The sequence below is a fragment of the Alligator mississippiensis genome, chromosome 9 (genome assembly GCF_030867095.1).
Source record: "Alligator mississippiensis isolate rAllMis1 chromosome 9, rAllMis1, whole genome shotgun sequence".
NCBI classification, from domain to species: Eukaryota; Metazoa; Chordata; order Crocodylia; family Alligatoridae; genus Alligator; species Alligator mississippiensis.
The window spans coordinates 27,990,798-28,005,680 of NC_081832.1; the positions used below are offsets into that span (position 1 = coordinate 27,990,798).

General features: G+C 48.3%; 1 protein-coding gene across 2 annotated transcripts in view; it reads left to right on the forward strand.

Annotated features, from left to right (window-relative positions):
* The window catches only part of SNTA1 (syntrophin alpha 1), a 100,373-nt gene that overhangs the window by 12,918 nt on the left and 72,572 nt on the right, over positions 1-14,883 (forward strand). The window contains exon 2 of one of the 2 annotated variants that reach the window (XM_006277256.4): positions 3,441-3,626. The exons of the other annotated variant lie outside the window; for it this stretch is intronic. Coding sequence (XP_006277318.1) covers positions 3,441-3,626 — 186 coding nt within the window. The remainder of the gene's footprint in view (positions 1-3,440; positions 3,627-14,883) is intronic. 2 annotated transcript variants of the gene reach the window in all.

The window sequence follows — 14,883 nt, forward strand, 5'->3', positions numbered from 1 at the left end:
CGAGGTACCAGCAATTGTATTACTTCCTCTCCCCCATGTGTTCCATGTTTGACTCTATATAAGAGATTGTTCCTCACTTCGAATTGTAGGGTGGTCTTCATCAGCTCTGGTCGTAGCACCTCCCCATTTCGCTGGCCTAGGTGTTCCTAGAAAGCATACTGAAACCCTTCCTCTCTGCTCTGTTCCAATTCGAAAAGCTCATCCTCCCACAAGTGCGCCACATACACCTCCTGTTCTGCTTCTTCATCTGACGGAGGTCATTTAGCCTCAAGTACCACCTCAGACCTTGCTGGCTTACATCCTCTTTTTCCTGTTCCCAGCAGTCTCCATCTGGGGACTTCTCCTACCTCTGACTTCTCTTCAGAGGCTTTCACCCTAGTCCAAAGGGGGTAGCATTGTGGGGCACCTTCAGTTTTTCTCGCCCCTCAAACTATATGCTTGGGCTATGCCTGTCAGAAGCTCCAGCCATTCACATCCCAACATCATCAGATAAGGTAAGTGCTCAGCTACTCCGACCAGCATTCGGTGTGCTTTCTCGCCCACTTGCAGAGTAACCCACGCTCTGCCTTGACTTTGGGCCTCCTGGCACAAGCATTGAATGATTATCTGAGCTGCTACTTCCCTCTGTGTTCTTGGTAGCATGTCTCTCCGCACTATTGTGTGCGATGAGCCAGAATCCAACATAGCCTGTATCCTTTGTCCCTCAAGCCTCATATCCACCATTAGTACAGACCGTTCCTCTCCTGGCTCAGGGTGAACCCTGGCACCATACCCACAAACACCCTCATAGGGGGGGACTCGGTTTGTCTGTATGCCCCTCACCATTTTTTTTAACAATGCCTGTTGTCTTTTTGTTTGTTCCTGCAAACTACTTGACACAGGAGTTCCAGTATCTGTTGTTGTTGCCCTAGATCTGAGGCTTGGGTCTGCACCATCTTTCTTGCCTTCTTTTTGGACCCAAGAGTTCTTCCTTTCATTTGGGCAAACCATCCTCTCAGGGTACACATTACCGTAGGAAGTTCCCTGGCCAATGCACCAATGTAACAGGGTGCCCTCCCCAGCACCATCTTGCACGTTATCCGCGACCTACGTGGGGCACCCTTGGAGTCCCCTTAAGGTTTCTTGTGTCCCGCTTTCTACTTGTCTGCCACGTCTTGAGGGAAATATTATACCGATGTTCTTGTAAGCAGGAGACTGCCTATTGTTTTTTGTATGTTGGGGTCCTCTGCCACCATGGGCCTTGACCCCATCTTTCTCTAGCTAGGCCTCCCTGTCTAAACCCACCAGATAGGGTTTGACTCTGAGGCTCTAGCTCTTTAGTCTTGGGGCTCGTGGCCCTCCTTTTTGCTCCGATCTGGAGTCCAGCCTCTCTGGCCCAAAAGCCCATCCAACAGCCCCACAGCCAGGGTGTTGCAAGTTCAAAGCTGGCCAACGGCTTCGAACCTCCACTGTCCCAGCCAGGAAAAAAAACCACCCACGTGCACCAAGCCACCCTGGCCTTTTAGGATTGCACCCTCTGATGCCGGGGCCTGTGCACCCTGAATACTGTGCCCTCTCTGGCACCGGGGTCCCCACGCTATAGTGGGGCCCCAATGAGGCCTCCTCCTTCCCCAAAAGCCTCACCCAAACCACCAGTGTTAATCAATCTGTTCAACATCTTCATTAATGATGTGGACACTGGAGTCAGAAGCGGACTGGCCAAGTTTGCCGATGACACCAAACTTTGGGGCAAAGCATCCACACCAGAAGACAGGCGGGTGATCCAGGCTGACCTGGACAGGCTCAGCAAGTGGGTGGACAAGAATCTGATGGTGTTCAACGCCGATAAATGCAAGGTTCTCCACCTTGGGAAGAAAAACCCGCAGCATCCTTATAGGCTCAGCAGTGCTATGTTGGCTAGCACTATGCAAGAAAGAGACTTGGGGGTCATCATTGACCACAAGATGAACATGAGCCTGCAGTGTGATGCTGCGGCTAGTAAAGCGATCAAAACGCTGGCTTGCATCCATAGATGCTTCTCAAGCAAATCCCGGGACGTCATTCTCCCCTTGTACTCGGCCTTAGTGAGGCCGCAGCTGGAGTACTGTGTCCAGTTTTGGGCTCCACAATTCAAAAAGGATGTGGAGAAGCTTGAGAGAGTTCAGAGAAGAGCCACGCGCGTGATCAGAGGTCAGGGAAGCAGACCCTACGATGACAGGCTGAGAGCCCTGGGGCTCTTTAGCCTGGAAAAGCTCAGGCTCAGGGGTGATCTGATGGCCACCTATAAGTTTATCAGGGGTGACCACCAGTATCTGGGGGAACGTTTGTTCACCAGAGCACCCCAAGGGATGACGACTAGGTCGAATGGTCATAAACTACTACAAGACCACTTCAGGCTGGACATAAGAATTTCTTTACTGTCTGAGCCCCCAAGGTCTGGAACAGCCTGCCACCGGAGGTGGTTCAAGCGCCTACATTGAACACCTTCAAGAGCAAACTGGATGCTCATCTTGCTGGGATCCTATGACCCCAGCTGACTTCCTGCCCTTTGGGCAGGGGGCTGGACTTGATGATCTTCCGAGGTCCCTTCTAGCCCTAATGTCTATGAAATCAAAAAAATATAAGTCTGTCCATGGGCTATAGCCACCACCAAAAAAATATAATTAAAGAAGGCAGCACACCAGCTTACGTTTTCTCAGGGGTTTGTGCTTCTACTCCCCCCCCCCCCCCCAAATCTGCTACAGTCCTCCTTTCTGGGGATGCTGCCGCTTCTCTGGGGTCCTCAATAGTTCCCCTCCTCCAGCAGCTGGACTGCTCACCAAGACTCTCCGTGGAGCTCTTATACGCAGTTGTTCCCATTTGGCTGCTCCCCTCTACTGCCACCTAGCCCAGCATTTTTATAGTTCTGGCCTGCCCCCTTCTGGTCACCTGACTAGGTGGCCTGGCTCAGCTTTTAACCCTCACCTTACCAGCACGCTGTGCCCAGAAAGTTCTGGTCTTAAAGGGGCCGACCTGCCTTCTGGTAACAGGGCTAGGGTTCCCTTTTACAGTCACTTAAAAATCGACAGAAATATTTGCTACTGGGAAAAATGAGCTAAGTCTTTGTATATAGTGGGGGTGGCCAACCTTCTTACCTTTCAAACTGCAAGCCAAAACTTAGCCTGATCAAGAGTGTTTAGACACACAACTTTCAAGAGGTTCAGTCTTAGAGTCAGTTATCAGGTGCCTAGTACATCACCTCAGGTAACAATTAATTGTTACACAGCCTTCTTTGTGAGTTGCGTTTAAACTACCTGACAGCTATACGTGGCTTGCAAACCACAGTGTGGCCACCTTTCTATACAGAGGCCCAGATATATCTAGCCAGGTTGGTATTAGAGTAGAATTTGCCACACCACTGCATGCAGATTTATAAGTAAAGTGACCTGTAATTGCTTTCTTTCTTTTCTCTTTGCTTTAAGGTGGTCGTGAGAATAAAATGCCCATTTTGATTTCCAAGATTTTTAAGGGGCTGGCTGCAGATCAGACTGAGGCGCTGTATGTGGGAGATGCTATCCTCTCTGTCAATGGGACCGATCTTTCTGAGGCTACGCATGATGAGGCTGTGCAAGCACTGAAAAAAACTGGCAAGGAGGTTATCCTTGAGGGTAAGCACAAGAGCAGATTTGTGTCTCAGTGTGACAAATGCTTCAATGAGAACGTGTATGTTTTTTCTGTAGATCCTTGTCTCCTATCCTCGGGTGTTGTTGGACATGCAGTAACTTTGCCACTATAACCAAAGGGCATTTTCTATTAACTTGTATTTCTGCACAAAAGACAGGTATATGCGTAGCCCTCCCCGCCCCCCCAGCTTATGTTGGAAAGGAACAGTATTGTCCAAACTGCAGGGCATATAGGTCTCATTTGGTCCTTGCAAGATCAGTTACAAAGGTAGAATGGTTAAGTGGTTGGCAGTGACAAACAAAGCATCCACTCTGAGATGCTTGATAGAAAGGAAGCCCCACACAGCTACCTTGCCATCCAGAACACGCCAGGGGTTTTGATGTCCCTGCCAAAGCCACAGGGCCCTGTGCTGAGGCATCCTGCTGGGGTAGGCTAGTGAGATGCAGTCTGAACAGTAAGGGATTTTACATGCCAAATGTGCTACAGTATGGAAGTAGCCAGGGTATCTAGTCTTTTCAACATCTCTTCGGTATTTTGTCTGGAGCCTGAGGACCTAATCTATTTATATTTAAATACTGTTTTTAATTAAAAAGGATCATATACAAGTTATCCTGAGAGTGGAACTAACTGCTGACTTCTCCCCAAACAGATAGAGAGAATTGCTTATTCTATGTATCCATCATCAGTAAAATCCTTAGTTAAAGCTTTGTCCTCTTTCTTGCAGATAGTAGAGGGATTGCAAGCTGCTTAGGGTTGCATTTTGTGTCAGCTGCAGTATTTCAGGTCTAACTCCGTCACCTTGTTCACCTCAAGCCTTGGGATATTTATCTTCCTGATCTGATTTTACCATGCTGATTTTATCACCTTAATCTGCTGAAGTTGCAGTGCTGACTGCCTTTTGGTTTTACTGTTGTCTCCAGTGCAAGCCACACCAGTAGTTCCCCTACTCTTCTAGCTTTGGCACACTGCCACTACCCAGGCCTGACCTGCCATAGCCCCTGGGATTTTTTTGCTTGAGATAAACATCTGGAAATGATGATATCAATTTTTGTCTTCAGGTGCTTCACAGACATGAAATAACAGGCCCTCCCAAGAGCACTGAGAGGTAGGGTCAGAAGGTTATTCTCCTTTTACTCTGAGATGAACTGAAGTGGAGAAGAGAATAACTATCCCAAGGTCACAGAGGGAGTCGCAGTCAGAGTGAGGACTGTCAAGACTTTCTGAGACCATTAGACTCATTTTTGTGTGTGACCTGGTGAGATTTGAACCAATTCACAAGTGAAAACAAAGTGCCCTGTGTGTGCCTGTCAGCTCCCTATTTCAAGCACTGCTTGAAAGGGCATAGACATTTGTACCAATTATGTGGTTAGTGATGCAAGCTGATGTGATACAGTCAATGCATCTGTAGCGATACAAATATAGCAAGACTACTACAGCCTGAACCCTGTTTTGTTCAGGATCAGAGTAAGTCAGTTTATCTAACTTGTATCATTACACAATCATGCATACATGCCATCAAAACAGTGGATCCACCTTCCCGAGCAGCAGCTTCCCTAAAGCAGTTTGTCCACATCCAAAGATAGACTTTTAAGATCTGCTGCTACTTTAAAAAACAAACAAACCAGGATAGACTCAGAACAGTTGGAATACAGAGCAGGCTAGCCACTCTTGCTCCTGCCCCATCCCACACTGGCAGGCCCCCATGCTAGCAGTTGCCAAAGACAGGAGAAACAGGCCCCTACACCAAGGGAACAGTGTAAAGGTGTTGCAGGGGATGGAATCTGTCCCACAATCTACAGGGGACACTTCAGATAATGTGGCAAATTTGTGGGTTATAGCCAGAGACAACCCGAGCAGGGTGCGGGGCCTGGGGCAAATCAGCCTGTGTGGGGTGTTATCAGCACCGTTCTGCCGGGCTCTGCGGGGCCCCCCAAATCGCGGGGTCCGGGGCAGTTGCCCCAATTAGTGTCATTCCCACCCCTGGTTGCAGCCTTGGGTCTTTAGGGCTTATGGCATAAATATGTCAAATGAAAAACCCTTGAAAAGTAAAGTTTAATAATGGAAGTGATAGCCTTAATGTTTGACATTTAAACAGCAACTTTCCTCCTGAATAGTCAACCTGTTCACTGGTTCTTACTAACAGCAACATGAATAGATTGGCTTTGATACCTGAAAAAAGCATAAGTTTAAAAAACAACCCCAAGCCCCACATGGGAAGGGAAACTGGGGAATGAAAATCTGGTATATTGAGGTGATATTAGTTTTAAAGCAAGCTGTTGGCTTGGAACACAGAGTCTGCATGATCCATAAAACGATATTGACTTGATGAACTGTGAAAACACTAGAGAGGCACGGATACATTAGTCCCATATCAGACCGGCACTGATATAAGGAAAATTGGCTTTTTTTGGCTGATGTGGCTGATAAATGCCATTTGTGTATGCACAGTCGCAGTGCAACATGCAGGCAGCTAGGAGCACAGCCTGGCAGCATGGAGAGCACCTGGGTCCAGCTGGTATATTTGTTGTGAGGGAAGGGGTGTGGGGGGGCGAGCAGATAGAGGCCCCATCAGTAAGGGAGGGAGTGGGGCTGGGGCAGGGCTAGGTGCTGCACAGCTGGGGTGGAGTGTGGGATGGAGCCATGAGTGACTTGTCTGAGCAGTGGCAGTGCTGGGAAGGGCGGTTGCGAGGGACTATGCTGAGTTCTGGGGTGGCTGCAACCTCCTTTGTAGCCCCCTCTGTAGGTGCGTGCAGCTGCAGGAGCCAGTCTCCCTCCCTGCACACCCTGGACGAGCTGCTCACCGCTCCATCCCATGCCCTTTCCTGACTATGCAGCCCCAGCCCAGCCCCACTCCCTCCCTTACCACAGTGGCTTCGATCTGCCCTGCTTCATCCCTTTCCTTCCCCCTCCCCCTCCCCTTTCCCCTCCCCCCCCAACAGACTTAGCAGCCAGACCTGCATATTTGGCAATCGGATCGATATCGGCTAATATGGCTTTTGAGGTAGTCCTGGAGCCACTGGACTGAAATGCCGGGCAGCAGGAAGTGTAACCCTACACTTGGTGGAGAGAGACTAGTGTCAAATGTGGTGTGACTGGTACACAAATGAGGGATTTTGTATATTCTCTGGGAGCTGGAATAGGTCAATAATACTGTATCAGTTGGAAACATGAGTTCTCCAGGCAGTGGGCTGGAAGAGCTGAGATCATTTGGTATTTGGTGTCTGTGCTTTCCAGTAATTGGTCTGCCCTGCATGTAAAGGAGTGAGTGAGTCCCTGCCTCCTCCTGAGCAAACCAGAATTATTGAGCAGTGAACTAGCACAACCCCTTTTTCACCTTTATGCACTGAAGTGGCACTTACATAATCACCTAACTGCAATTTATACACACTTTGGCTTCTCATTCCGCTTTGTTGCTACTCTCAGTCTCTCTTTCCTTTCTGAGTATCTAGAAGGCTGTACTATGGCCACATAGGCTCCTGGATGGAATAGACTCACCTGCGTGTGTGCATGATGTTGGGTAAGTCCCAAAACTTCAGTTGCAGAAAATGTGTTGGAGGTGGTGGTAGCCATCTTCTCTCCTTTTAGCCCGGTATTTGCTCAGGGAGTGGCAGACCTGGGTTCTAAGACTTGTTCATGGAGAGGGGATTTGAACCTGTATCTCCCATTTTAGAGAAAATGTTCTAACCCAGTGTTTCTCAACTCGTGGGTTGTGACCCAAAGTGTGTTGCAAGAATATTTGAAAGGGTCATGAACAAACTTTAAAAATGGATCAGGAAACTTTAAAAATGAAAAACATGGGAGACTGTGGTTTTTCCCTTGTAGGCTATCAGAGTTCCAGCCTGCAAGGGGCTGCTTGGGGCCCCTCATCCCATACACACACCCCCTGCCTCACACACTGGGGGTCTGGGGTCTGGAGGCAGGAGGCAGCAGGTTGGGAATGAGGGGCACTGGGTTGGGACTGGTTATTGATGTTTACAAATGGGTCCTGGCACAAAAAATGTTGAGAATCACTTCTGTAACCAACAAGTTGTGGGGCCCAAGCTTTGCCTGGAGTTCTTTCCATCCCTCCTCTGCATCATCCTGAAGCATAAGCCTGATTCTGTAGTGATACAAATGTAGGAAGATGGCTCCAGCTTTAATCCTGTTTTATTTGGGGTCAAAATGGGGGCAGTTTAGTTCACCTGTATGGCTTCATGCTGATGCAGAGGTAGCAGACTGTAACAGCTGCTGCACATTCCTGAGTTTAGCTTCCCTGCACTTTTAAAGCATTTCAAGGTACATTTGTCCATAACCTGAGATTAATTGCTGACCTGGAAGGGCAGGAGCCTAGGCTCTGGTCTCGGTCTATGATGACTGTGCTGCAATTTGACTTAACCTTATTTGGATAAAACCTTTGGACAAAATCCTGCCCACTGTGGGCAGAATCTGGGGCCAGAACTTTTGACAGGCATGTGCATACTTGGGCAGTCTCATTCTGCCACAGGTGGAAATAGAATCCAACCTGGGTATAAATTACAGGTGCACCAATACACTGGTCCAATATCGGATTAGCACTGATATAAAGATAATCGATTGTATTGGCAATTGGCTTATTTGTCTAATGCAGCATGATAATTTGCCCAATAAATGCCGTGTGCATGAGTCCAGCTGCAGCGCAGCATGTAGGTGGTGAGGAGCGCAGCCTGGCAGCTTGGAGAGCTGCATTCAGCTGGTAAGTCTGTTGTGGTGGAAGGGGAGGGGGGAGGGAAGGGGTGCGAGTAGGGGCATATCAAGGTCCCCACAGTGAGGGAGGGAGTGGGGCTGGGTTGGAGCAGGTGCTGCCCAGCAGGTGCTGCCCTCTCAGCGCTGCCACCACCCACCCCGAGTGCAGCCCAGCCCCAACTCCTGCCAGGAAGAGCCCGGCACTGCCCTGGACCCAGCCTGCAGTGGCAGCCAGCCCTGCCCCGTGCAGATCTGGGGGCACCTGCCCCCTGTGCCCTCTCGAGGTGCATGCAGTGGTGAGAGCCACCCCTTCCCGCCCCCTTGTCCCCTGGATGACCTGTGGCTCCATCCCGCAACCTGCCCTGTCCTGGCTGTGCAGCGCCTTCCCTGGCCCCTGTCCCAGCCTCACTCCCGCCCTTACCACCAGGGACTTGATCTGCCCCCCCCCCCCCCCCCCCCCCCCCCCCCCAATGCCCCTTCCCTTCTCTCTCTCCTTCTGCCACAACAGACTTATCAGCTGTACGCTGCTCTTCAAGCTGCTGGGCTGCATATCGGATATCGGATTGATATCAGCTGATATGCCTCCTTAAAAATTGGCCATCGGTATCAGCCCCAAAAATCTCTATCAATGCACCTCTGGTATAAATGCTAAAAATTGCAGCTAAGTCCTTGAGTGTGACATCCTGTCAGGCAGAAGAAGCCTCTATCTATACCCAACCCCAGCCTGGCATGTGTAGCAGCAGTGTCATACCATCCTGCAAGCATGCATCAGAGACCTCTGACAGAATATAAGTGCACTGTGGCCACATTGGCTCTGCAAGCCCTACTGGTAGCTCAGTCTCTGGTCTCTCCTGGGTCCAGGTGTGGAGAGGACAAGCAGAGATAGTGGCTTTTGTGACCTTGTCATTTGTCTGCTTGATCTGGAGACAGTATTCCATTTAAGCTGTAGAGGAATGGCTAATCCAGAAGGTCTAAGCCTTTTACCAACCAGAAATACTTCAGTGGAGGAAAGTTCCTTCAAAGGATGAACCAGTAGATGCCTGGGACCTGAGACCTTGTGGCTCCCCGGGATTCACTGGAGGCTTGGGCATGCTGTTGAAGGAGTTGCCTCTCTGTAGAGCCAGGTTCCACAGACAGACAGAGTCATAGGAAAAGTAACCTTCTGTAAAGGTTCCTCTCCAGTTTCCAGAGGAGAGAATGATCATTGTGCATCTCTGCCACTCATGTGGATACTTGGAAAGCCTTCCATGGGGACAGGGCATGGTGCTGCAGAAGGGGTGCTCCCTGCTTCCCTGCAGACAGAGGCAAATAGGGGTGTCTTGGGGTGTCCTTTCCTTGTGCACATCCTGAGAGAACTCTCTGGCTTAGTTCTTAAATGCCTTTATGAGTAATCTTTCTCCTGATGGGGCTTGGGCCCCTCTGGGAGCACCACGGCAGTGTGAGACTGTGTCTGTGGTTGCATGCTTGATGAAAAGCTCAGGTCGGGATATGATGAATCTGTGGGATGCAGAGAATGCCCCAGAAATAGTTTTTTTGCCACTTGCCCAAGGATAACTGCCTTAGCTGGCAGCAGTGCTTGGTCATGCTCCTACACCAATTCATCACCCTGCAATGTGTCCAGAAGTAGGGACAAGCTGGGAGTAACACTATGTACAGTGGGGTGCTCAACCTCTAGCCTGTGGCCAAATGAGGCCTGTGGAGCCTTGGAATAAGACCTGCAGAGCATCCCATGGGTTGGGAAATTTAGTGGCAGGGGAGCAGTGACTATTAGCACCCCTTTCCACTGCCAAAATCCCAAGGCAGTGGGGCAGGGCAGAGCTGAGCCACAACCAGATTGGGACCAGGTTGTGGCCCCTTCCCCCTTGCAGGTCCAGGTTGGGGCTGGCCCAAGCCCACTTTCACTATGCAGCTAGATTGGAGCTGGGCTGCTCCTCTTCGCCTCTAGCAGCTGGATGGGGCCTTGCCGGATCCTACCTACGGAGGGATTGGGGACTGCCCATCTGGCCCGTCGGCCAAGAAGATTGTACTCCACTGGCCTACAACAACAATTCTACTGCACTTAAGTTCTACAGTACTTTCTATCTAGCCTGGTATCTTGATCCTGGCAGTGGCGAGTATCCACTGCTTCAGAGGATGGTGTTATGTCATCCAGTGAGTGTGCCCCTGTAAAAGATAACCTGACACTGACAAACTGTAGAGGAAATTTCTTTTTTGACTCCAGGTGCCCAGTTGTTTTCCATCTTGAGCCATGAATCCGAGATCCCTGATTCGTTTGTAATCCCCACAGGTGTAGCTGTGAATTCTCTTATCATTCATGTACACATCCAGTGCTTTCCAGAATCCTGCTAAACTGTTCACCTGAACTAGAGCTTGTGGCACAGAGTTCCATTTGGCTAATTAAGTGTAGCATAAAGGGACTATTCCCTTTTAATAGTGCGCCTCTTAGTCCTTATTCTTGTAATATAACAAAAAGCTAATGGAAACCCCTGAGATATGTATTCATTATACCAGGCATTATTTTGTATCTCCCTATCATTTTCCCATAAGAAGTAAGAGCTATTTAATTAAATCCTCTCACATCAGTCTTTCCAGACCTCTCATCCTATTCCTCATGCTTCCTTGTGCCTACCTATTCTATTTTTGCTGTATCCCTTTGGAGGCACAAGAAATGAAGTGACTTGCCCAAGGTCACCCACTGGCAGAGCTAGAAACAAAATCCAGGAGTTCTGCCTCCTTGTCATGTGTTCTTACAACAATGAATAAATGGCATAAGTGAGAAGTGGTTCCTATTAAGTAAATAGATGGGACAGAGGCAGACAAGGTTCCTTGGGTGAATTTGATATCTTTTATTAGACCAACCCAAATAGTTGGAGAATAGTTCATAAGCAAGCTTTCGAGTTCAAAAACCCTTCGTCAGGCTAAAGAAGTTTCGGCAGTTGGTGTGTGCTCTTCCTGGATGGAATGAAAAGTAAAGAAGCCAGGGGCTGGGCTGGGCTGGGGAGTCAGTTGCCAGGCAAGTTATAATGTATCAAAAATCCAATGTCTATGTTTAGTCCATGATCTCTAGTATCCAGGAGGTAGATGAAATGGAGCTCATAGGCTCGTCTCTGGGAAGTGTTGTGTAAGTTTCCCTTGAGGATCAGGACTGAGAGATTGGAGAGTGGCCCTCCTGTGAGAAATGTGCCCCCACCGGTAATTGGGTATTTCTGTCTTTGATGGATTTCCAGTGTGCATTCATTCTGGTGCGCAGTTGTTGTTTGGTGTCTCCTACATATTTTGCATCGGGGCATTTGGTGCATTGGATGAGATATATTACACTTCTGGAGGTGCAGCTGTAAGATCCAGGGATGCTGATGGCTCTGTTGTGGGGTGTAGTAATTGTGGGGGTGGTGGAGATGTGTTGGCAGGTTTTGCATTTCTTGTCCTGGCACGGTCTGGATCCTTTTGGCATGTTCTGGGCTTGAGGAAATTTGCTTCTGGTGATGAGGTTGGCGAGGTTCGGTGCTTGTTTGAAGGCTAGGATGGGTGGCTCTGGGAAGATCGTTTTAAGAATAGGGTCTCTGTCTAGTATGGGTTGCAATTTTTTGAGGATTTTCCGTACAGGTTCAAGGGAGGGGTGATATGTCGTAACCAGCGGTGTGCGATTTGTGGGGTTTTTTCTTCTGTACTGCAGCAGTTCTTCACGTGGTATCCGGGTGGCTCTTTCAAACGTGTGATCTACCTCTCTGGACGAGTGTCCTTGCTGGGTGAAAGCCTTTTTAAGATTGGTGAGGTGGCAATCCCGGGTGTTCTCTTCAGTACAAATGCGGTGGTATCTGAGGGCTTGGCTGTATATCACAGCTTTTTGGTGTGTTTAGGGTGATTGCTGGTTCTGTGCAGATATGTATGTTGGTCTGTGGGTTTCTTGTATACTGTGATCTGTATTTTACCCTTCTGGATACTGATCATTGTGTCTAAAAAGGAGATGTTGGTGCTGGAGTATTCTAAAGAAAGTCGGATGAAGGGATGGTGATTGTTGAATTTCTGATGGAACTCAATCAGAGATTGTAGGTTTTCAGTCCAAATGATGAAGATGTCATCAATGTATCTTAAGTATAGCAAGGATTTGATGGGACCAGAGGCATTTAGCAAGTGAAATACCACAGCGATTAATGAAGGGGAGGAGATCTAGTGGACCAGAAGCTGTGTGGAGATTCTATAAAACCTGCTAAGTGTGTGTGGGAGGAAAGGACTCTCTTGTTTTCAGCTTCTCAGTCTGTGAAACAATAAACTAACTATACTGTTTCCATCTGTGTCCCATCAGCCCCACACGACAGCACAGAATAGGAACAGGGCCTTTTTCCATGCACATGTAAATACACTTTTTCAGCTGGATCTTCCTTGAATAGATGAAGAGGGAGAATATGAGGTCTTTGGGCTGGAAACTGCTAAGTAGGGAGCCTAAACGGGTGCTGAGTTACAAGGAGTGCTCCAGGGGAGCATTACCCTTTTCTGTTCCAAATGCCTTCTGTGTTCCTTGGATTTGCCTCCTACTCATTTCTCTCCATCCCACCCCCACTGTCAAATTGTTTTATTCAACCCCTTTTAGCTTTGCTCAGCCCTTTCTGTTGCTTGGGCTGTCCCCTCTCTGGAACCCACAGAACCACACATCATCCCATGGAATGTGCTGCTCTGCACAGGTCTTAGAAGTTGATTTTTTTTTTTAACCACAGAGAAACACAAGAACCTCTTTCTCTCAGAGCCTATGACATTCCTTCCTCAAGCCGCTGGGGATGAGCCATTCTCTCTCTATTATTTCTCTTTCTTTACTTTGGCATGGATTTCTTTCCCTTTTCTTTTAAAGGTTCTGGATGGAGCAGGGCTATGTTGCTTTCTCTCTACAGAAACAGAAATCACAGGGGACTCCTCCCAGACTTAAACAGCTTACTGATAAGAGGACAGCACCAAAAATGAGCAGAAATCAGCACAGGGTCCCAATCCCATGAGGCACCTGCAGAGAAGGTTTTGCTGGAGTTCACTAAGATCAGATGTGCCCCACTAGACTTCCTGAATAAATTAAAACTCCCAGCAGGTAAATTTCAAAGAGAAGCTGTAATGGTTATGCTCCCACATTCAGGGGCCTTTACATCTTTATTTCATTAGTTTGCCACCTCTCCGGCTAAGCAGCAGAAAGAATTGGCTTCCCTTGGTGCAGTGTGCCTTTGAAGTGTAATTGGGCTGGAGGTAGGTAGCTTCAATGATTCTTCCCTGTTCAGTTCATCAAGGAAGATCCAGTTCAGATTTCTGGAGAGAACTGGGAGAAGATGAGGTTTCTAAGTTCAATGTACATTCATTTCTGTGTCTGTTCACATTAATGAGATATCAAAGCCTGGTGTGACAGCTCCAGCACTTTGAGCCACTAAATAACCTTGTTATAAGTCTGAGATTTTGGGGTAGGTGCAATATTTGGCCTTTATTCAGATCTGCCTCTCCCTGAACAGTTAAAGTGGGGTGTTAGAGAAGGTGGCATGGAGGAGAGGGTCAGGAATGAGAATTGCTGGGACAGCAGTTTCATTGCTTTCTTAAACCCAATAGCATCATATGCCTTTCTCCACCTGCTACACTCCAGATCATCTCCTACCCACATTCTGTCAAGGCACATCCCTGCATAGCTGATGTGATCAGATGAGATTGCGGTTTGAGATTGTACAGCTACCAATGGAATGTTAAACAAAGACGTGCTTTGTTTTGTTTTCAGTTATTCTTTCTAAATCAAGTCCTAAATATTACACAGCCCTAAAAAGGGTGGGGAGGTGATTAAGAAAGGTGTAGTCTTCTTAATGAACTGGTTAGTGATAAGTTCCTGGGTAGCAGGCAGAGAGCAAGTGTCTTAGATTATAGTCAAAACTGAATTCTTTTTCCAGAAGATCCCCTCCCTAAACACATGAAAGAAAGTAGTAGGTTGAAGCTTGTGGTTTTTAGTTTCCTTCCAGGGAAGTACTCTGAAGCTATGGGCTAGGGACAGACATTACACACAAACTGGTTTAAGTGATCAGAAACTGATTTAAACCTGTAACAGAACAGACATTCAGCGCATATAAACCAGTCTGAAAATGGCTGAAACTGGTTTGAGATAAACCTGGTTGAATGTAGTACCAGACTTAACTGATGTGGGTCAAACCGGTTTATGCAATGTCTGTCCCAGACCCTTCCTGGTTTAAGTTAAACCAGAGTCTCCCTCCATCCCAGCATGCTGTCTGGGCTGGGCTGTGCTGGGCTGTCTGCTTTAGAGAGCTGGGCTGACCCCTCCCCCTCTGCTCCCTCGCTGGAGCTCTGGCAGAAACTTGTAGGCACAGTAGCTTCTGCCTGGCTTCCCTCTGTCCCATCCCCACCCTCACCACTTGTTACACAAGCAGGGATCCCCACTCCTTCCTCTCTCCCACAACACGGACTGTTGCCATCATGTGGTATGCTAGCTAATGCTGAGAGGTGTCTGTGTAAGGCAGACACAATAACGGCAGACAGGACAGTGTCTGCTTAGGGCTTTTTGGAGCTAATCAA